At 35.8% G+C, this 24,931-nt stretch overlaps 1 protein-coding gene across 1 annotated transcript in view; it reads right to left on the bottom strand.

The window, feature by feature from the left end:
* The window catches only part of LOC136030953 (beta-hexosaminidase subunit alpha-like), a 216,706-nt gene that overhangs the window by 86,999 nt on the left and 104,776 nt on the right, over positions 1–24,931 (bottom strand). Inside the window, exons 5-6 of the mRNA XM_065710094.1 lie at positions 23,252–23,367; positions 13,405–13,612 (exon numbers count right to left, since the gene is read on the bottom strand). Coding sequence (XP_065566166.1) covers positions 13,405–13,612; positions 23,252–23,367 — 324 coding nt within the window. The remainder of the gene's footprint in view (positions 1–13,404; positions 13,613–23,251; positions 23,368–24,931) is intronic.

The raw sequence follows: 24,931 nt of genomic DNA on the forward strand, positions 1-24,931 counted from the left end.
CATTAAAATGCGATCCTTTTGATGTAGCTATTGGTATCAAATTCCATTTTTTAGAGTTTTGGTTACTATTGAGCCGGGTCGCTCCTTACTACAGTTAGTTACCACAAACTGTTTGATTTAAGGCTTAGGCCTACACGAAGAAATTACGACACATCCACTGCAGGTTTTGATAACACTTTGTGGTAGTATTTTTTTTTACAGCTCGAACTATCAAAATCGAATAAGTAATGGTAACATGATGAATAGAGAAATTCTGAAGATTAGCCTCAGTCACTTATGTGCCGCCAAATACTCAGGACATCCAGAAAGTGCCAGAAGTCACCCCTCCTATGTACTGCTTCTCAACCTCTTCCCATTAGGGTTCGACTAATTTATAAATGTGCATAAGGTCCTACTAATAGCTGGGGCAAAGTGTATTTTCTTGCCTTCCTCTTTTTCTTGTTACCTATGGGTGCCCCTTCTGGGTTACCTACTAAAGGATTTCTGTTTTCCACCAAACATATAACATGCCCCAAATAGCACCGCATTGTTTCACATACAAAATGCGTTTAGGGGCTAGTGTGAGATGTAGTTGGCAAGGTGGCCGATGACTTCATGTCTTCTGTTGATGCTCAATATCCTTTGGAGAAAGTTGTTCTTGAAAAATTGTCCTTCTTACCCTGCTGCTAATTTTTGGTTCAGATTCCAGCGGACATAGGGGATGGTGAAAAAGACGCTACTTTGATGAAGTTCATGTTCTTTATTATTCTTTAATGCCGGCTCGAAAGCCGGCGACAATACAAACAGTAAAAACAAACAAACCTATAAGAAACGGATGTCATTACACTTCTCACTCTATCTCACGACAAAAAATAAATGCAGAAAAACATTTATCAAAAATATTCTCAATATTTATCCGATAGCTGAAGGGTCGGGAGCTACTCATAAATTAATATTTACTAATTAGCAGAGCTCTGATTTTAGTTTTTAATGTTAATAGCGATAGACTCTGATCAAAAAAAGATTCATATGTGTTCCAATCATTTGTAATAACATTTTTAGGCGAAAATCTAGACCGTTCGGAGACAATGAAAGGCACAGGAAGCTTACTTAAAGGACAACGAGTATTATATGGTCGAACTGAGAGAGGGCCTGGAAAAAATGATTTAAAACAATCTGGTTGCAGATCCTTTAGATAACGAACACGGAAAAGTATACATTGAAAAGCTAAAATTTGTCTAACCGGAATGATATTAAAATAACTGTGAAGACTCTTAGTTGGAGATTTACCAGGAACAGAAACTGGGGAATAAAATAACATCTTAAGAATTCTCATTGCTTTATTTTGAAACTTCACAATAGGAGGAATATGTGACTGAAACGTACTCAAATAAATAATGGAACAATAATTAATATACGAATGAACAAGAGAAAAATAGATTGATTTTACAGCATAAAAAGGAAGGAAAAATTTAAGACGATGCATTACACCTACGTTTCTTCCTGACTTAAGCCTTAGGCTAGGGATATGAACTTTCCAGCTTAAATTCTGATCAACAATGACTCCAAGATACCGAGTTGTTTGCACTCGATTTATTTTTATTACTCGACTTCCAAATGTGATTTCAACCTCTTGTAACGCTGGTACTGCAGTAGAAGTTCTTGAAAAAACCATAAAAAGAGTCTTTGCAGTCACAATGTTGACAGTGTTTACAGTTGACAGTGTTTAGTTGTCAACACTTTAAAGTGTTGACAACTAATTTGTTACAATGGAACCAGTGAAGCATCGTTCTCAGTGATAATTCGAGATTTGATTTTACAGATTGTTGATCTATGTCGCTGGTAGAGTTGGCTGTGTCATCAGCAAACAGTAAACTGAGATCCATATCAGCCCTATGGCAGGTTAGACTTAGAGGGAGATCGTTTACATAGATAAGAAATAACAGTGGTCCAAGTATTAGATGGATTTTCCTCATCTGAAATGTAGCCATTTGCTACATTCCGATATTCGTTTTCTGTCCTTGAGGTAAGATTCAATTAGGAGACTCGCTTGTCCTCTAACACCGCAATTATGTAACTTAGATAGTAGAATTTTATGAGAAATAGTGTCGAAAGCTTTTTTTTATGTCAACAAATATTGTTACAGGTAGCAGACCTTTATCCATGGCATCATTCAAAAGCTGGGTTAGCTTTAATATTGCATGTTCTGTAGAGTGTGAAGACCTGAATCCAAATTGAAATGGGCTGAAAAATTTTTTTTTCTTCATAAAACTGTTCAACCTGTTATATATACACTTTTCAATAACTTTGCTAAAAGCGGACAAAATGGAAATAGATCGATAATTGGATGGATCTTGCTTGTTTCCTCCTATGTAGGGGAATAACTCGAGCAGTTTTCATCACTTCAGGGAAAGATCCGAGTTTGAAGCATAGATTGACCAGATGAACCAGCACTTGAGCATAGCATCCAGTGGTTTGTTTTAGTAGATAAGTAGATGAGCAATCGATTCCTTCAGAATGTCCGTTCTTCATGATTTTTAACAGATTCTTGATTTCCACTTCAGTCACGGGAGAGAGAAATATGGAGGATTCCAGATTCCACATCCAAGCAGTCATTCAAATTACTGTTTATGGTGGCTTCTCCAACCCTAGAAAAGTACTGTTTCATTTCCTTGGCTACCTTTTGCTTACCATTCACTGTTGATCCATCCAATACATTGATTGATTCGGGAAGCCCTTGACTTTTGCTTTTGTTAAGACACTCGTTAATTATTGTCCAGGTCTTTTTGGAGATCCTTCAGCTTCAAGAAATAGTTTCTCAAAATGAATCTTCTTTGCCAATCTTATCAGTCTTGTAAGATGGTTTTTATAAGATTTGAAAGTAGTTTCATTATTTGATGTGGGAGAATTTATGTATTCAGCGTAAAGTCGATTTTTTTCCTCAATACTCTTAAGCAAGCCTCTTGTTATCCATGGCTTTACAGGCACCTGGTACTTTTTACACCTTTTCTTCACAAGAGGGCAAGTTCCATTTAAAGCATTCTGAAATGTTTCTGTAAACGACATTGATACAAATTCAACGTCATCTGACTCCAAGCATTGCGACCAATCAGTACAAAGTAACTTGGCATTTAATAGCTTAACCGAACCTTGACCCATCCTTCTAGATTTTTTCATTTCAACCTTTTCACCGGAATACCGGAGAAACTCGCTCATGAGAATAAAATGATCAGACACATCCGCAAGTATTACTTCAAATGACCCAACAGGGAAATTTACAAGTTGATTATCAATAATAGATGCATTTTGATTTGTAACCCGTTGGAATCAGCAGCCAATGATATAGTAAAGAAGTCTGTAGCCAAAGTACTCGAAGGCGCAGAAGTACTTGAGTCATGACTTACTGAAGAAGTGTCAATGTTAAAGTCTCCCATGGGAATGACTTTTCTTTTCTTGGAACTGACCATCTTAGCAAAATCTTCAAATGTATCAAAATATTTCTTGGTGCTAGAACTAGGAGGTTAGGTTAGGTTAGGTTAGGCTCATACTAGAACTAGGAGGGCAGTAGAACATGCATAAAAGAGCCTTCTCAGATGCTATGGTGACTTCGATAACCAGAAATTCGAACAGCATTTCCTCATATAGAGTCAAAATCTTTAATTTCTTCAAATCGCAAAGAAGTATGGATGTAGAATGCAAGTCCTCCTTTCTGATTATTCAATCTGTTTTTCTGAAGTATTCTGTATCCTTAAATATTTGCCGCATTCAAGGTATTTACATCCAAAAAAGTCTCACAAAGCCCAATAACTCCTATCACATTACCAGGAAGGAACGAGGATAAAAAAAATCTAGGCTAGAAAGCACCCCACAACAATTCCAACTCGCAAGTCTAAAAAGGCCATTATTAACAGGAATAATTTCTTCAGGTAAAAGATACCTGTTAAGGGGTAAATTATCAGCAAGAGGGTCTTGGGCTAGATTATCACCTATATTTATTGAATTTAATATTTTACTCAACTCAGTAGAGTATCTCTCAAACCGTTTCAGTCTATCAGACATATCAAAAAAATTACTTAACAAAATAATTTGCTTTTAAATTACTTGCCAAATAGTATCCAAAGGCATAAGACGTAGTGAAAAGCGCGCAACATACCGGATCCTCTGGTGATGGACAAAATTCGAACAGATCAGACACTCAATACTAAACAATGGTGCTGTAAAAGGAGAAGCAGTAGAACAAGAACTTTGAATTTTTAAAGATAAAAAAGAAAACAGAAAAAGAAAGTACACTGAAACAAAACGAGAAACAGCGGAATAGGGCACATGGAAAACAAAATAACAATTCGCGGAGACAAACAATCAACTTCACTCGTCCAATGCAATTAACTGAAGATACTAAAACAAAGGGACACTAGTTAAACAAAAGACCAAGAAGATACAGTAGAAACTTTTGTTGCAAGCTAAACATCAGTCCCTTTGTGGCGCACTCTGGAAGATAGGTTTTCACCTTTTGATTTCATTTCTTTCGCCGCCCCAAGCAATTCACTTCTTCGAGAATTCAATACGGTTGGCAGATCCGTACATATAACAATACCAGTAGATTTGAGTTTGCCAGCTTTTGACATAATCAAATACAGTTAATCTCATAATCTCATGACATAATCTCACAGCCATAATCTCAGACATAATCTCACAGCCGACCGAGATCAAAACAAGCTTCGTTTTCTGTTTAGACTTGTTACCGGGTTGACGCGAACCAGTAACATTTGACGACCGAGGAGTGATGCGATAGCATTTCATCAGATTGATAGGTTATGTGACTTCAAGTTTGTTTCTAATAAAGTTTGACACTGAAAATTCCATCTTTTCGGAAACTTTTTCTTCGGGAAGCCCGTGCATGAGTATATTAAGCTTTCTTTCTTTTACTTCAAAGGCTAGCAGCCGCTTTTCCAACGAATCTGATTGTGTCTTTTGGTCATCAAAGGCAACTCAAGCTCAGAAATTTTATGATCTCACGACACAGCCTCATCCTTTAGAATTTTAATTTCTGCCGAAATTGAGTTTAGCTTTGTAGAAACTTGAGCTTGTAAATTACTTCGTATATGAAAGGGGCTGCTTCCTCACCAACGCCCCGCTCTTTACGCTAAAGTTTGACTCTTTCTCTCAACTCTTCTTTTTAAGACAGCAAAAACCTTTAGCGTAAAGAGCGGGGCGTTGATGAGGAAGCAGCCCCTTTCATATACGAAGTAATTTCTGTTCGTTTTAAGTTTTAATGTCGCTCCTTACTTTCAGTTGAAAAAAACTTGTTTTTTTTATTTAATTTCTGAACGTTTTTGAATCAATGCATGTTTTCATTTTGGCTCTCCGCAGAGGAATATATAAAACGAAATTTGTATATTAATTATTTTTTTTGGCTAAATGGCTTTCTCATAATTTTGATCGAATGCTTTTGAGAAAAAAAGAGCGGGGGAGGAAGCCTAGTTGCCCTCCAATTAAAAAGGCAACTAGAACTTTCAATTTTTTACGAATCTTTTTATTGGTAAAAGATATACGTAACTTATTAATTAGCTTACGTAAAAACTTTTTATTCTCATGTTTTTATTACATATATGAGAGGGTTCGCCCCCTCGTCAGTACCTCTCTCTTTACACTAAATCTTAAATTTTGTCCCAATTCATTAAGAATGACCCCTGAATCACAAAAGCCGTAGAATAAATAGATGACATTACTAAAAATACTTTGACGTAAAAAGCGAGGTATTAGAAGGAGGTAAGCCCCTCATATGGGTAATAATTTCTGTTCGTTTTAAGTTTTAATGCCGCTCCTTACTTCCAGCTGAAAAAAACTTTTTCATATTTATTTTTTCATTGTTTTTTTTTAAATAATGCTAGTAAATCCTGCGCTCCCTTCATGGAAATTTTCTTCCCCCATGACAAATTCCTCGATGAAAAGTTCCCCCAGTATATCCCCCTTTTTTCAACCCCTCCCCCAACCAAAAATTCCTCTTGAAAACGCCTGTACACTTCCAAATAACCATTACTATATGTAAGCACTGGTCAAAGTTTGTAACTTGTAGCCCCTCCCACGGGGACTGTGGGGGAGTAAGTCGTTCCCAAAGACATAGTTATAAGGTTTTTCGACTACGCTGAATAAAATGGCTATCTAATAATTTTGATCCGTTGACTTTGGCAAAATAACTAGCGTGGGAGGGGGCCTAGGTGCCCTCCGACTTTTTTGGACACTTAAAGAGGGCACTAGAACTTTTCATTTCCGTTAGAATGAGCCCTCTCGCAACAATCTAGGACAACTGGGTCGATACGATCACCCCTAGGAAAAGAAACAAAAAAAAAAAACAAAAAAACAAACAAACAAATAAACACGCATCCGTGATCTGCCTTCCGGCAAAAAATACAAAATTCCACATTTTTGTACATAGGAGCTTGAAACTTCTACAGTAGGGTTCTCAGATACGCTGAATCTGATGATGTAATTTTCGTTAAGATTCTATGACTTTTAGGTGGTGTTTCTCCCTATTTTCTAAAATAACGCAAATTTTCTCAGGCTCGTAACTTTTGATGGGTAAGACTAAACTTGATTAAACTTATATATTTAAAATCAGCATTAAAATTCAATTAATTTGATAATGAGGACTTCCATTTTTTAGAGTTTTGGTTACTATTGAGCCGGGTCGCTCCTTACTAGAGTTCGTTACCACGAACTGTTTGATATTACAATGCCACTGAAATAAAGCCAAAGTTTGTTCAAATAACTCGTAAAAAATTGAAGATTTTCACAAATGGAAATAATTTTTGTGTGGTCACCAGTGTTGACAATTGCGACGGGGGATCTTCCCCTCTCCTGCTTGCAAATTAGAGTTACATTAATATCTTATTATACCTCTGTACTCAATGTCACTAGTGACGCTATCCAATCAGATTCAGAGTTAAATCCAGTTTATGTCCTCACAGTTCAAAGACCAAATCAATACTGAAGCCAATAGTTAACAGCATTTTCAGCCAAGTGCGTTTTCATAAACAGATTTAAGTAGTGTAGCTAACGAAGCTACCATATAACTGAAGCTACCATGTAACTGAAGCTACCATGGATGGCCCATAAGTGTTGATTGCAAGTATGGGCAAATTTTGGGCCGCTGCGTAGAAGATACTGTGAGTCATAAGACGAGTATGGCTCGACAGGTATGTGCACTTGCCGCCTTTGTGAAGAGTATAAGGATAAACTGGAGCACTTTCTATGTCACTGTCGGGGCTTGGTGAAATTAAGGAAGAAGATATTTAAAGGGATCTATCACTGCTACCAGGTATTTGGGAGACTACTTCTAGAGACCTAATTATTGCAGTAGGAAGTCTCATACAGAAAGTTCTGGTGGAGGCCTGAAGACAGTGGTTTAAATACGTTGAGTGTCAAAGTCTGTTTTGTTCATTTTTTGTGGTTTTTGTTGTGTATCTGGCCATATATAGCCCATAGAGTCATTAGACAACATTAGTCAAACATTTTTTCTAAATTTATCGACTACAAGTTCAAAGTTGTCAAGTACTTTTACAAGCCTCTTTCTTCATGATTTCTGAGAACAGAGCTATATTCTTTATAATGTTAAAAAAAATCCAAAATTGGATAAAACGAAAGTTCCATGCCGTCCTTAGCTTAAGATGCTTAATGGATGTCAATTACTGCTGTAACTTTGTTCCCAACCATAATCAAATCAACTTCCTTGTCTAGTCCCTTAACTTAATATAACTCGAAACGCAAATGAAGCTAAAGCCCAGAATACAAATTTTCCTTCGTTGTCCTAGTTATATTTCCTGATTCAAATGTTACAAATTATTTCACAAGGAGTTACAAACTTGGTTATTCTGTATTCACGGGAATTAAAGGGCACAGAAAATGGTGGTACACAGGGAGAGAGGCATCAAATCTGATTTCTTTTCGAAATTAAATAAAAAAAGAAAAAGTTTGTTCAACCTAAAGTAAAGAGCTACATTAAAACTTGAAACGAACATAAATTATTACGTACATTAGGGGGGTTGCCCCCTTCTCTATACCAATACAGAAGAAAGAATAATGAGGACTTTTTTTCCCAAGACAGTGAATGAATAAAACCTACTTGAATATTTCGGCCCCATATCTAAGGGCCGTCTTTTAATAAAAAAAAATAATAATAAATAACACAAAAAACACTCAAAAGTTCTTGGTTAAAAATACGTTTCTAAAATAGCCTTGGCATCATTACTCCTTAACGAAAAGTTCAGCCAAGAGTGTAAGTGTAAGTGTTATTGTTATTTTGTGTTATTTTTACACAACTTGCAGTCCTTCCCCGGGTGCTTTGGGGGTCAGGTCAGCCTCAAAGACATAATTATTAGATCTTTCGACCAACCTGAAAAAATGACTATTTCAAAATTTAATGGGACAATTTTGGGTAAGAAGGTGGGTGAAGGGGGGGTAGCTTCCCTTAAATATTTTTGGCCCCTTAAATAGGGCACTAAAGCTTTTGAATTTCGAACAAGCAAGCCATCTCCCGATCTCCTTGGTACGATCATCCCTAGGAAAAAAAGACGAAAAACAAAGCAAACAAATAAACACTCATCCGTAATCTTGCTTCTGACAAAAAATTCAAAACTCCACTTTTGTTTAAATAGGAGCTTGAAACCTCTACAGTAGGTTTCTTTGATATTCTGAATCTTATGGTGGGATTTTGACTGGGATCATTTGATTTGTTAGGGGTGTTTCCCCCTATTTTAAAAATTAAGCAAACTTTCTCAGGTTCGCAACTTTTGATGGGTCACATTAAACTTCATGAATCTTATATATTTTGAATAAGCATCAAAATTTGATACTGTTGATATATCTATTATTATCTAGACTTTCTTTCTCACAGTTTCGGTTACTACTGAGCCACATCGCTCCTTACGTACAGTTCATTACCACGAACTGTTTGATTCTCATATGCTTTCCCGCATATTTTTCATAAAATCTATCAGTTTCTGCAATTTCGAGGAATTTTATCTTCACCCCTCCCCAAAAAAATTTCTACCGTAGTCTCTTGTTTTTACAGGAAGTATGGCAAACTGAGGCCAGCATACACGGAAGGGGGAGATGCACTGGACCTGTTAACCTCCAAAACCTGAATATTTCTAATGACTTTACTATTGTTTATTCGTTGTTTATTTTTTATAATTACGCAATACTAGTAGATTTTCAGTACTTTGTTATATATAAATAAGTAGTGGTTCTGAAGATGCCTGTTCTATATTATCACTGGATCATTTTCACGTTCGTTTTTCCCAAAAAGTCACAAAAGATGTTTTAAGCGAGCTGGAGACCTAAGGGAGTTTTACATTTCCGTCTGTGTTCCAATTCTCTCCTCAAGGTGTAACAATTGATAAAACAAAGGGACGATTCAATGTTGAAATCGCAAAACTGCTCGACCAGGTCCAATTCCAAGCATGAAGAAAATATGTCTTACATTCAAAACACAAAAGAGCCTAGGGAAAAACAAAATTCTTTGGATAGATTTCTGTCAATCCCTTAATGAAAACCACTGATTCAAAATATAATCTCACGATTGTTAGGTTAGTTACATATTATTACGTATATGAGGGGATTTGCTCTTCCTCAACACCTTGTTCTTTACGTTAAAGTTTTTTTAGTACTTTTAAAAAAAAGATTCTTATTTTTATAATTTTATCAAACAGTGTTTCAGGAGTCGTTCTTAAGGAACTGGAACAGAATTCAAACTTTAGCGTAAAGAGCGATATGCTAAGAATGAAGAGCCCCCCTGACATACGTAATAATTTCTGCTTGTTTTAATTTTTAATGCTGCTCCTTACTTTCAGTTGAAAAAGCTTGTTTTTTCTAATCTAATTCCTGATAGTTTTTTAAACAATGAAAGGAATCTGGCTACACCTCCACGGAAAAAAAACCTTCTCCTAGGGATTATACCTTCTCAGGGATTTATTCTCTAGACAATTCAATGCTGGTGAAAGTCTACCCCGGCCAATTACCCTTAACGTCTCCGCGTGTAAAAATGAGTCGGCAAAGAGAAAGTGAGACACAAGACTAATTCGTAAATTATGAGAGTGGGGACTGACGCCAGTGTCGACAAAAAACGCCATCCATAATACTATCAATGCCATCTAGTGTGTGATAATAATTGGGAGTTTCTCAAGCTCTGTAATCAATTTTTGTCAAAAACTGAGATCGGATACTTATTGTTATCCTAATTTTACGGATTAAATCTTTTATTCTTACACGGAAAAAGTATTAATTATTATACTCAAAGAATTCCAAGTATCCCTAAACGCACGATGGCATTAATAGTTCTTTTGTCGGCACTAGCACCAGTTCCCACTCATTCCCATCAGTTCCCACCAGTTCCACTCATAAGGTTCGATTAATGTGAACCCCTTTTGCATCCAGTACTACAAGCACTATCTAAGATAATTGCTATAAAGATTATTGTGCCCCTTACCTATCTACTATATTTGTGGTTTAATATTTCAATTACGGCTCAATTCACCAACAAGCTTCACTTAAAATTCCATAGGCGTTGACCTGAATTAAAACTTGGTAAATGGAATGGAACACTTGTTTCCACTTGAATTTCAATTTCCTCCTTCAGACAGAACCGTCAATAACTCAAAGAAATAAATAGGAAAGAAATTTAGAATCACTGTGGAGAGATAAAGGCACGTTTTGACTTCCCTGCAGCTCTTATTTTCAATTTATTGATTAAATATAAGACAGCTTCATAATTAAACAAAAAACTTTGTAAAAGATGATCAGAAGAGTAAATCAAGAAAAAAAAGCCGCAGCGATATAGAAGAGCAAATTTTGGGAGGTGAACTGCAATCACAAGAAAGTAGAGCATGGAAATAAAAATACCGTCAATTATTTCAGGGATTCTGAGTCGGACTCAATCTCTTATCTTCTGAAAATATTCCAGTTCAGAGGATTTCATCTACCAGCCCCTGTTTCTTCCTCATGTATGGATGAGAGATATTGACTGAGCATATTAAAAGCTACACAAAAACTGCCTAATATTAACAAAGTAAGAATTTTGCACAACACAGAACATTAATACAAAAGAGTAATTAACGCATGGGAATAAAAATTGGTCACGATAAAGAACATTTATATTGCCCACTAATAATAACTAACAAATCAAGGAAACATTTTTAATATATGTAGGCTTATGATTATAAAAGTTAAATATAAAAAAAATGTTTCATCATTTCGTCGACTACTGAACACCAGTAAACTCTGGTTCAAACGTCCTTGGTGTTCAAGGCAAATATTTTCACGTTCATAAAGCACTTCAGGGTGATGATGATCTTCGAGAAAAGAGTATCCATTTTTAATAGAAACCAAAACTACGGGGACCGCAATTTTCATTTTATATATATATATATATATATATATATATATATATATATATATATATATATATATATATATATATATATATATATATATATATATATATATATCTATATATATATATATATATATATATATATATATATATATATATATATATATATATAGCAACTGTGGAAGGGCATTGAAGTCGGAAGTAATGCAAATCAAACAGTTCGTGGTAACGAACTGTAGTAAGGAGCGACCCGGCTCAATAGTAACCAAAACTCTAAAAAATGGAATTTTGATACCAATACCAAAGAATTTGGTATTGTACTTTGGTTTTGTACTTTTTTACTGTTTTAAAAAGAAGAATTGAGAGACACAGTCAAACTTTAGCGTAAAGAGCGGGGCGTTGATGAGGAAGCAGCCTCTTTCATATACGAAGTAATTTCTGTTCGTTTTAAGTTTTAATGTCGCTCCTTACTTTCAGTTAAAAAAACTTGTTTTTTTATTTAATCAAAATAAAGAACAAAGAAATATGCGATTAGAAAACTTGACACACCGAGGATTGCGACGAATCAAAGCAAAAGTGAAGAGCAAAGAAATATACGGTTAGTAGACAAGCGATAGGAATCACAACGGATAAAAAACGAGAGTGAAAAACAAAGAAATATAAAATTAGAATATATGTGAAAGTGAGGCTCATAACAAGTAACGAAAGTGAAGAAAATAGAAATACGCGGTTAGAAGATATACGACATCGACAATCACAGTTCGACAACATACTAAACGAATCCCAGTAAAAACCTACAAAGATGCCATAAACTTCGCATTTGGGACCCTTCATTGTCGTATGAAGTTACTGTGTAGCCGTCCACTTTCCCGGGGAAAGAGTAGCGGACAAAGGTGATCTAGTTTGAGATTGCTGCTCGCGTGGTCGAATTCCATTGCCACCTCCAGAGTTTCCAAAGGATTGTTTTGCCTTTTTTAAGACGTCACTCCCGCTCTAAAGAGTTCAACAAAGGAATCCAAAACTTGAACTCGTGTTTTACTTTAGCTTCATTGAACGTAAGCGATTACCGGCTCATCAATAGTCGTAATGTTATTAGCTTCAAAGTAGCTTTACAAATATATAACAGAATCAATTTGGCGGTACATCAGTCACAAACCACTCAAGAATATTTTGAACCACCTTTACATGGCCAAATGCACTTTTTAGACCCAATGAAGTTGTGAAGAACGCCTTTCACATCCTTTAAATTATGGGATAATCTCCCATAATAAATACAAAATATTGTAAGACACAAAAAACTACGTCAAAGGCTATTAAAAATACAAGACGTGGAGGGTGATGCAGATCAGCGTGCTGCTTCACTGAGAAAACAACCTCCAAACGTGCAGCTCATGTTTGTGGTGCCAGATAACGCGGATCATAGACGACTCAACCCTCCAACATATAATGAAGTATGCGCTGTTCTTACTCTTAACGTTTACCACAGTTTTCCGTTAAATGAAATAGTAGGAAAACAACGTGGCAGAAATGTTGTCAGTTTAAATATTACCGATCATCGCGTATGATTGTCAATTAACCTATCATCGTTTTAACCAGCTAGGAAGGCAGAATGGACCGTCAATATGTCACATCGAACACCTTATGTAGGTACTCCCCATCTAATACGGTTTGAATTAGTGCAGCATCGTATCGCTTTTCGACCTGAACACATCAAACGTTTCTATGCAACCTGTAACGGCCGACCTACGTCGGACAGGTTTTAATTCTTTACATTTTAGTGGATTACTTTTTCATCAATATCTTGTCAATATATATATTCGTGTTGAAGATATTAAAGAACTTGAACTAACTCTCTGAAAAATAGGTTTCAACAATGCAATACCAAGGAACCAAATACTCAGAAAAATAACACTATGAAGACAAGGTTACACCCATTGGGGTTACACCATGCTCATTCAATATCCCCTTTCCCTGATATATTCCCCCTCGTTTTTGTATGCTTTCAAGTTATTATTTAAATAGTTAAAATAACATACCAGCATTCAAAAGGTACCTCGTCACCCCCTAGGTGCAGATAATGATCCGGGAAGGTTGTGGAGATCTCTGAGAAAAACTCTTCCATAAATTTGTAAGTACTATTAAGGACAGGGTTCATGGGACCAAACGTCCCGTCAGGTTTTCCATCCTTTCCAAAACAGGGAGTCAACAGCTGTGGTAGAGCATTCCCGAAAGATTGTGTATGTCCTTAAATAAGAAGATGTTAGAAACTCTAGAAAAAGAAGAATATTTTTACGCATCTTATACGGAAAATATTTAATCAGTCAAATAAAAAGTAAGGTCCATGGGCGATTAAATAAAAAAACAAGTTTTTTTAACTGAAAGTCAGGAGAGACATTAAAACTTAAAACGAACAGAAATTACTCAGTATATGAAAGAGGTTGTTCAACGCCCCACTCTTTACGCAAAGTTTGACTCTTTCTCTCAACTCTACTTTTTAAAACAGTACAAAACTTTACCGTAAAGAGCGGGGTGTTGAGGAGGGAACAGTCCATTTCATATACGGAGTAATATACGGACTAGACACCTCTATTAGCTTGACAATGAAAATGGTGAGTAAGGTGCTTTTATGGGGAAGATGAGTCTGGTATTCAACCAGGTAAACAATGTAGGAATTAACATAGCTAAAACCAAAATAGCAGTTCAGAGTACGGAATGAGGTTCTTTTCGCATGAATGAGGTGGATTTTGAAAGGGAAGTAAATATGGTAGTCGAAATGTTACTGGGCAATAAGAAAAGAAAAGGAAGGAATCAAAGTAAAAGCAAAAAAAGAGCAGTAAAAGTAAAAAAAAAGTAAAAGTAAAAAAGAGCAGTCAAAGTAAAAAAGAGCAGTAAAAGTAAAAGTAAAAAAAGAGCAGTAAAATGTAAAGAGCAGTGGTGCTTTCGGTACATTGGCGACTAAACTGATTTCAATTGAAAATCATGACACTGAAATTTTGAAGAGGGTTCTTCAAACACTTAAGTGCGCTCTAGTCTTGTTTTACGAATGATGTGGTGAAGCACCAAGTTTCCTTTATCTGATTCTTAAATTATCCTTGTTAAACTTATTGCAGAAACAGATATATAATATCATATAGGTAGGATTGATTACTAAAAAGTTAATGGTGATAATCCTTTAGTCACACTGCCATATGCAGATTGGTTTGGCCGTCTAGATGCACCATTTTGTTTTTTTTTATCATCTTGTTCTTCATAAACATTCGCTTGAATTTTGAGCAGGCGTTTGGTTAATCTGATAGTAGAGCTTTAGCGAAAATTAGATAAAAAAAGTTTTTTCAACTGAAAGTAAGGAGCGACATTAAAACTTAAAACGATTAGAAATTACTTCGTATATGAAAGGGGCTGCTTCCTCATCAACGCCCCGCTCTTTACGCTAAAGTTTGACTCTTTCTCTCAACTCTTCTTTTTAAAACAGTAAAAAACTTCAGCGTAAAGAGCGGGGCGTTGATGAGGAAGCAGCTCCTTTCATATACGAAGTAATTTCTGTTCGTTTTAAGTTTTAATGTCGCTCCTTACTTTCAGTTGAAAAAACTTGTTTTTTTTTTATTTAATTTCTGAACGTTTTTGAATCAATGCATGTTTTGATTTTGGCTCTCCACAGAGGAATAATTAAAACGAAAATTGCATATTTATTTTTTTTTTTTTGGCTAAATGGCTTTCTCATAATTTTGATCGAATGATTTTGAGAAAAAAAGAGCGGGGGAGGAAGCCTAGTTGCCCTCCAATTTTTGGTTAATTAAAAAGGCAACTAGAACTTTTAATTTTTTATGAATCTTTTTATTACTAAAAGATATACGTAACTTATAAATTAGCTTACGTAAAGAATTTTTTATTCTCATGTTTTTATAACACATATGAGAGGGTTCGCCCCCTCGTCAGTACCTCTCTCTTTATACTAAATCTTAAATTTTGTCCCAATTCATTAAGAATGACCCCTGAATCACAAAAGCCGTAGAATAAATAGTTGACATTACTAAAAATACTTTAGCGTAAAGAGCGAGGTATTAGGAGGAGGTGAGCCCCTCATATGGGTAATAATTTCTGTTCGTTTTAAGTTTTAATGCTGCTCCTTACTTCCAGCTGAAAGAAAACTTTTTAATATTTACTTTTTCATTGTTTTTTTTAAATAATGCTAGTAAATCCTGCGCTCCCTTCATGGAAATTTTCTTCCCCGATGACAAATTCCTCGATGGAAAATTCCCCCAGTATATCCCCCTCTTCTCCAACCCTCCCCCCAACCAAAAAATCCTCCTGAAAACGCATGTACACTTCCCAATAACCATTACTATATGTAAGCACTGGTCAAAGTTTGTAACTTGTAGCCCCTCCCACGGGGACTGTGGAGGAGTAAGTCGTCTCCAAAGACATAGTTATAAGGTTTTTCGACTACGCTGAATAAAATGGATATCTCAGAATTTTGATCCGTTGACTTGGGAAAATAATTAGCGTGGGAGGGGGCCTAGGTGCCCTCCAATTTTTTTGGTCACTTAAAAAGAACACTAGAACTTTTTATTTCCGTTAGAATGAGCCCTCTCGCAACATTCTAGGACAACTGGGTCGATAAGATCACCCCTGGAAAAAAAAAACAAATAAACACGCATCCGTGATCTGCCTTCTGGCAAAAAATACAAAATTCCACATTTCAAGGAGGCACACTCGTGTCTCTATAAAGAGGCGAACCACGAGGCGTTCCAGTGGTCGCAGAGGGATGGGGAGGGGTGCATTTCGTAGCCCGAGCTTCAACTAAGAAACCTGCCAAATTTCATCCCCCTCCGACTTTTCCTTCATGGGGAAAATCTGGCCGAAAGTTTCGACCCACCAACCAAGCCCCCCTTTAACGTTGTCCGATCGGGCTGAAATTCACAAGTTAAGGTCCCCTAGGGCCCAGGAGCTTATCCGCGAAATTTCAGCTCGATCCGATAACTCCTTCCCTGTTTTCCAGAAACCACGCATAGCCACTTAATCTTCATATTCTTTTTTTTCCTCGACGCCTACAGGTCACAGCCGAAATCGGATCTGTATGTACGAAGACTCATTCGATGCGGAATTCTCCGAGTAAGTTTCCTTGAAAGTTTCGTAGGAAAATCTTAACCCCCCGAAATTTGCGACCTCGAGAAAACTTCGTTTTCTTAAAGAGTTAAAGAGGCTGCGTCCCAAAGTCGAACCTTAAAACGTACAGGAATTAGGAGAGGCAGTTGGGGGGCTGCCGCCCCCCAAACCCCCCGCTTTTAAAGACTCTTTTGTACAGGTTTTTTGTTTTGAGGGGCTGCCGCCCCCCTGACCCCCCGCTCTTGGCTTCGGAAAGGCCCTCTATTAATTAACAAAACAAAACACCTGTACAAAAGAGTCTTTAAAAGCGGGGGGTTTGGGGGGCGGCAGCCCCCCAACTACCTCTCCTAATTCCTGTACGTTTTAAGGTTCGACTTTGGGACGCAGCCTCTTTAACTCATTAAGAAAACGAAGTTTTTTTCATATTATTTGTAGATAGGAGCTTGAAACTTCTACAGTAGGGTTCTCTGATACACTGAATCTGATGGTGTAATTTTCGTTCTATGACTATGAATAAAGATTCTATGACTTTTAGGGGTGTTTCCCCCTATTTTCTAAAATAACACAAATTTTCTCAGGCTCATAACTTTTGATGCGTAAGATTAAACTTGATGAAACTTATATATTTAAAATTGGCATTAAAATGCGATTCTTTTGATGTAGCTATTTGTATCAAAATTCCATTTTTTAGAGTTTTGGTTTCTATTGAGCCGGGTAGCTGCTTACTACAGTTCGTTACCACGAACTGTTTGATCATTTCACTATTTGGTGTACAGATAAAAATCTTAAAGAGATTAAAGCTATGTACAAGAATAACATTGTTTCAGTTAAGGTAGGAAATTGGGTTAATAGCCGGTTTATTATTAAATTAGTAGTTAAGCAAGGCCGCGTGCTATCCCCGTTTGTATAGATCATTTTGATGGACTTTATCCTTAGGAGCACAACAGAGGCAGTGAGAGAATACTGAATCAATTGGGGAAGTAAAATTTTCCTACGCTTAGATTACGCTGATGATTTAAGCATCCTTAAATGAAAATGTCAGCAAAATGAGTGAATTTTTAGAGGTTTTTAGAGTTCAGAGTGCGATAATAGGTTTAAAAATTAATGTTAAGGTCATTAAGACTAGGTCACTAAAACTAGAAATAAGTGAAGATGGATAAAAGATGTAGGGTAACGACAAGATCGATCAAGTGGACAGTCTCACTTATCTAGGTAGTATTATTATTACAAACGGTGAGTGCAGTGAAGTTGCTAAAAGTAGAATAGCCAAGGTCCAGAGTGTTTTTTCACAGTCGAAAAAAGTTTGGAAGGATAGGAAGATAAGTCTGCGAACCCAGATTAGAATATTGGAAGGTACAGTGCTGACAGTGGTCAAGTATAGTTCTAAAGTATGGCATGGGTGCTCCGAAAGACAGAGTAGGATTTGCTAGATATTTTCCGAGAAAGTGCCTACGGATTGTTTTGGGCGCCTGACTGACTTTTTTTTATCTTAAACAGTAAGCTGTACGAAAAATATGGTTGAAACTCTATTTTTGGGACTATAGTCAAAGAAAGGTTTAGATGGCTAGGACATGCTCTGATGATGACGGATGACAGCCTGACAAAGATCGTCCTTGTAGGCCAACATCAAGGATCAAACGAAAAGCAGGTCGTCCTCAAATGGGGAGGGAGGTTGTCGTAAGGGAAGAAATAATGGAAATAGGAAGTTCTTGGGAGGGTACAAAGAGGGGTGCATTGAACAGGGAGATTAATAAGAAGCGTGCGTAGCTCTGTTTGTCTTAGGCGGCATGCTGCTGCAGTAAATTGTCAGCAGTTTTAGTAGTAGCAAAACAGTAGCTATTCAGACTGGGGTCACTTATCTACTGTTATCTTGACTTTATTTTTAAATGTTCAGAAATTAAATAAAAAAAAACAAGTTTTTTTTAACTGAAAGTAAGGGGCGACATTAAAACTTAAAACGAACAGAAATTACTCCGTATATGAAAGGGTCTGTTCCCTCCTCAACGCCCCACTCTTTACGCTAAAGTTTTTACTGTTTTAAAAAGTAGAGTTGAGAGAAAGAGTCAAACTTTAGCGGAAAGAGCGGGGCGTTGATGAGGAAGCAGCCCTTTTCATATAAGAAGTAATTTCTGTTCGTTTTAAGTTTTAATGTCGCTCCTTACTTTCAGTTAAAAAACTTGTTTTTTTTTATTTAATACATAAAGTAACGGATAACTTATATTAAGGGGTAATTTATTATAGAAATATTAAGGAAGTTTTGAAAGAGATTTGCAAATAAATACAAATTTTAATTTTTCAAGATTTTTACAGATAATTTACAAGAGCGGGGCGTTGAGGAGGGAACAAACCCTTTAATATACGGAGTAATTTCTGTTCGTTTTAAGTTTTAATGTCGCCCCTTACTTTCAGTTAAAAAAACTTGTTTTTTATAGATGTATAGTCAAGTGTGTAATTAACCCTCTTTACTAACTTCCAAACAAAACTAACTTGGCAAACACATTGCAGATGACAGAAATAGGTTTCAAGGAATCAGAATGACAGCAGTAGCAAATTCCTATGCTTAACAATGTCTTATACCCAAAACTTCAGACCAAATCCTGATTCAGAAGACATGAGAGAAGCCAGTCAAAGTATGATAATTACATTCAATACGCACGTTGTTTCAAACGAGGGTGCTGATACGACAACCAAGGGCGCATGGTCATTTCAAGAATCTTGATGTGACCTTCTGCAAATCCTGATGAACTTGAAAATGTTAATGAAGCATTGATTGTAAGTGAAATAGATGCTGTTGAGGATAACACAACAACTAATATAAATAATCATGAAGCATATTCAAGAGCTCATTAACAAGATATCACGAATTTGTTAACCCAGAGTCCTGGGTTTCCAATGGAAAGCCCTTTTCAATGGAAAAGGGCTTTCTGAATACCTGTTCTTTGACCACGAAAAAACTCTTTTCCAGATGCATCATTTGATTCCACTGACTTACCACGATTAGCAAATAAGCAATACAGTCAATTTAATTAAAACAGCCTTACATGAATTTAATCATGTATAGATTTCACTCTATCAGTAGCTTTGGTTTAAAAAAAAATGCTTTAAAATTGCCGTTTTTTTCCTAGTATATATCTAAAAATATCAAAAAAAAATTATTTTTCATAGACACCAAAATGGGCTCAATATAAAATATTTCATCAACACGTTCTGGAGACACAAAGCAGGATTGGGTAGTCACAAAGGATTTTTTTTTTTCTTTTTTTCGTGTTGAAAGTTGAAAACAACAGATTTTATCATCAAAAATGAATAAACATAGATTTGTGGAAGTCTTGGCTGCTTTTCTAAACAGATAGGATGTTAAGTGGTAATGGCAACGGACAACACTGATCTTTGAATCTGTATCACAGCTGAGAGAAGATACTTCACTTATAATAAAGAGTTTAAGTTTGACCTTAACCTGGACAAAACGAGGCAAAACAATATCCAAAAATATGAGTCTCGCAGTTATTTTGTCGCCCATTTCTATGCCATCAACTTCTTCAGCGAAAAAACTTCATTTCTACAGTTCTGTTTTCTATGAAGTTCCTTGCTGGATAGAAAATGATACAAGTCATGTCCATTCTGAAGAGTGGAACAGAAAAGAATTCAATAGTCATCTCTTTTCCGTGAGGAGAGGTCTATCATGAGCATCATGCGCAGTCGTAGAACCCTCGCGTTGATCCAACTGCAAAACCCTTAAATGTGATGGCTTCAAGAACGGACTACCATGTAGCAGACAGGGGGGGGGGTGTAAATTATACATACTCCATTCAGCAATAGTCCGTCTATATCTGACGATGGAAGATTGATGCCTAGTTTTCTTATAATCAGCTGTAACGACTGTAAACCTATAGTTTTTCTTAATTGTCATTCAGGGTATGATTGTTCCCCCTTCAACTCCTGTAATACTTACTCTTCAAAGCAAATCTTTTGGTTTATGGCCTTTCGGTGTGACACTTATCTATATAAATATCTAGTTAAGACGGAGGGTAATGTTTCTAATACACCTAACACCATTTACCTAGTGCTCAATAGGATAAAGCCTAAGGGTGTAATTCTTTTTTCTTTGGCTTTATGGAGCATGTAAGTAATAAATCGCTCATATACGTAATATTATATAAAAGAGATCTCTGACAAGGTCTTGTACGTAAAATTTTTCATGTATTTTTACGGGTACATAGATGTAGAAACAGAAAGTCATAAAGAAAAGAAAGAAAATCCACAAAAAGAAGCCAAAAAGTTCGGACTAAGACCAAAAAAAAGATAAAAGAAATCAACGGCCATGCTATAACGCTAAACTACATTTCAGCCAGGACCTGGTTGTGAGGGTGTTGCTCTAGGCAGACCGGAGAACAAAATCAACTTTAAATTGGAATCAGGGCGTTGAAAAAACCCTGGTCATAAAACAAGAGCAACCTTATACAACAGCAACAGCGAAGCAACCTTATAAGCCCTATAAACACAGCGTTGAATGGGTAATTGATTGGTACTACTGTTTTGTTATTACATTATAATTGTATTGTTTTATATCGTTATTATATTCTGTTATTTATATTGTTTTTTTATATACTATGTTGCTATTATATTGTTTAAACAGAAGAGGTCATTCACAAGACTGTCATCATCTAACTGGTATTATTTACTTTGCTTTAAAAAGGCTATGAAATACATCAAGATAGAAAAAAAATTAATGTTTCAATTATCTTTTTTTAATCAAATCAATATATTACGTTATTTCTAAATATGTTAATCCAAATATCAAATTAAACGCAAATCGAATTCCTACCATAAGACATAAAACGAAAATGTAAAACCCTAAAAGAACTACATTTCACATTCAGCCTGAGAACTCAACTTGTACGAACTTAATATGAATTTTGTTTTCTCTATACTGTGGTGCAATAGCCACCTAAAATTTATTTGCCCCAACCTTAAATGGGGCGTACGACTAGATCGTACTCACGCTCAACAAACTTATACTTAGCGACAATGGGAATACAGGCTGCATAGAATTAATAAGATCAATAAGAGGAAGTAATTAAAGTTAAAGCAAGATATTTAAAGTTCAGAGAGTTAGAATAATTGAGATTAACGATAAACGGAAGACAGTAAAGGAAGTGAAAAGATAATCTATAGCAAGAATAACTGGTGGATTGCATAATATGACACGTATTTTGTTCCTATTTTGATTAAGACTTGATGAAACAGTTTGACATATCTTTGGATACTTGCAACTTTACTGTCCTTTTTCTGAAATTAGTAAAATTACTAAGTTCAATTTATTGTTTCTCAAGTCAAAAAGCTTATTATGAATAACAAAATTCAACTAGTATCAGCAACTAAATCAAAACTTAAGAGATAAGTAGTCCAAGAATACAAGGTAGGTAAGAACTAGATTAGACCTTACCATGGTGGCAAAATTTGGTATTACGCTTATGCACATATGTATATAACAGTAGTCTTCAGGCCCGTGTTTACCCTCCGTTCGACATCCCGAGATTTTTTATCGTTTCACCAAAAATCTTTCATATTTAAAATTTAAAATATAATTTGCCTGTTTTTCGCTTTTTTCCAATCCCCTTTCCCAAAATAAATTCGTTTGTGCATGCCTGATTAAAGTTAGCCTGTAATATTGTATGGTTTCTTTTATAGCACTCCTTGCATATTATGTGAATCACGATTAAAACTTCTGAACAGGAACATTCGTAATATCTACGCCAAAGTGAATATCACCGCTACTCTAGGCGACTGCCGCAAATTTTCGCTAAATGCCCGAGCAGCACTGAAATCCCATGTATAGACTCCCTTATAATTTCAATAAAAAACATTTTGGTGTTTCAACATTTTTTTCAGGATTAAAACGCCACCAGCGCTGTCACTTTCAATAAATCATGAAAATTCTGTTTTCGAAAACAAGAGGGGACAATTTCGTTTTTTTTTTTTTTCTCTCTCTCTCTCTCGATTCCTTTTCAATAAATTACACAACACCGTTATGATAGATGATGAGTATATTATGCGCTGTAATATATCGTATGTGCGGTTCAGTGTGTCGTGATTTTTTCAATTTTCACGCTTAATTTTAATTGTCAACCAATCAGACTGAAAATCGAAGGTGTATTTTTAAAATTAAATAAGATGGAAACTGAAAAAGGTAGTTTTCCATACATGCTAAGTCTGATAAGCTTTAAGCAAACGATATTAGTAGACAATACTTGGAACAAAATAATTAAATTCAAATTATTTTCAAAATAATAAAATTTCGACATAAGCTATTATCCATTAAATTGAACCTTTTTGCAGCACAAGCGTCATTAAAAGACCACGGATATTTCGTAAGTTTTATTTCACTCTTCAAGTGCGAAAATGGTGAATCTCGAACATCAAACATTTCGGGATTTGCATTGACATTACCTTTTTTAATGTCAATGAAAGCCAGGAGCGAGTTTCCAGTATTTTTATTGGGGGGAGGCAAGAGGGGTCCATATCCGGATAGTCAAGGGGCATGGGATAAGTAATAATTTTTCTCTCCACATTAATGAGGAGGGGGCAACTGCCCCTCCTCTCAAAACGACACCCCTGATAAAACCATAAACTGTAAAGTATCTCTTTCTCAAGTGAAATACTTTTCAATTAAGTAATGACTAAAACGTACTTGAGCAAACGTATCTGAATAAGCAGAACAAAAAAAAAAAAAATAAATAAAAATACTCCAACAGGTAAAGCAAAATTAGATCTTACCAGGTGTATCAAATTCAGGTATAACTCTGATTCCTCTCAGTCTGGCATATTCGATTATTTCCCTGACATCACTCTTTGTATATGTGTGTGAATAACGATTAAAAGCTCCAAGCGCACTACAAGAAAATGAAATTTACATAAAAGAAAACAATACTTTGATTAAAAATGTTTACATTAGTTAATCCCCTCCCCCCCCCATCCCCAACTGCGTAGGTCCTAGCCGTCCTAACCCAGTGGTTAGCATGCTAAACTTGGAGTCCTTTGTCTGGTAGGACAGGGTTCGAGTCCTGGAATCACTAATTATATGGTTTGGAACAGGAGTCAGTGGTACGAAACTGTAAATTCAACCAGAGTCGACCCAGAGTCAAGAAATCTGGGAACAACAAACGGGAAGTGTCAGATGATTTACCCCCAACCACAAATTGAACACCCAGCCGAAGGCAGAGAATCAGGAGATCGGTACCTATCCTATACAAATCGGTGGTGGGGCCTTAATAATATCTGAAAACAGCAATAGAAAGTTTTCTGATCAATAGTGCCAGTTTTTTTTTGTTAGTCCACGGGTGCGTAATATTTTCTTCAAATATATTGCACTGCAATTTTTACGAACCAGGTAAAAGACTCTTTCTGTAACAATTCCTGTTCATTTTAAATGAAACCACGCAAAAGGGTCTTTCGCTAACAATTTCTGTTCATTTTATATTAAATCAGGTAAAAGAGTCATTCTGTAACAATTTTTTTTTCATTTTAAATGAATCCAGGTAAAAGGGTGAAATTGTTAGAGGGTCTTTCTGTAACAATTTCTGTTCATTTTATAAAAAAAAAAAAAAAAAAAAAAACAGGTAAAAGAGTCCTTATGTAACGATTTTTGCTCATTTTAAATGAAACCAGGTAAAATGGTCTTTCTGTAACAATTTCTGTTCATTTTAAAGGACACCGGGTAAAAAAGTCTTTCTGTAGCAATTTCTGTTCTTTTTCATGAAAACCAGGTAAAAGAGTCTTTCTGTAACAATTCTTTTTCATTTTAAATGAAACCACGTAAAAGGATCTTCCTGTAACCATTTCTGTTCATTTTAAATGAACCCAGGTAAAAGGGTCTTTCTGTAACAATTTCTGTTCATTTGAAATAAAACCAGATAAAAGGATCTTTCTGAAACAATTTCTATTCATTCTAAATGAAACCAGGTAAAGTAGTACTGTAACAATTTCTGTTGATTTGAAACGAAACCAGGTAAAAGGGTCTTTCTGTAACGATTTCTGTTCATTTTAAATGAAACCAGGTAAAAGGGTCTTTCTCTGACAATTTCTGTTCATTTTAAATGTAACAAGGTAAAAGGGTCTTTCTGTAACGATTTTTGTCCATTTTAAATGAAACTACGTAAAAGGGTCTTTCTGTTGCAATTTCTGTTCATTTTAAATGAAACCAGGTAAAAGACTCTTTCTTTAACAATTTTTGCTCATTTTAAATGAAACCAGGTAAAAAGGTCGTTCTGTAACAATTTCTGCAATTTTAGTAAGCAGGTAAAAGGCTCTTTGTGCTACAATTTCTGGTGATTTTAAATGAAACCAAGGTTTGACTTTCTATATGACTATGTCTGCTCGTTATAGGTTTTCTAGCTGAACATCTACATCTCCTTGGACGGTTTTACCATCGATTATAAGCATTGATGGAACTGAAGG

This window comes from Artemia franciscana, chromosome 9 (assembly GCF_032884065.1).
Source record: "Artemia franciscana chromosome 9, ASM3288406v1, whole genome shotgun sequence".
Lineage (NCBI taxonomy): Eukaryota > Metazoa > Arthropoda > Branchiopoda > Anostraca > Artemiidae > Artemia > Artemia franciscana.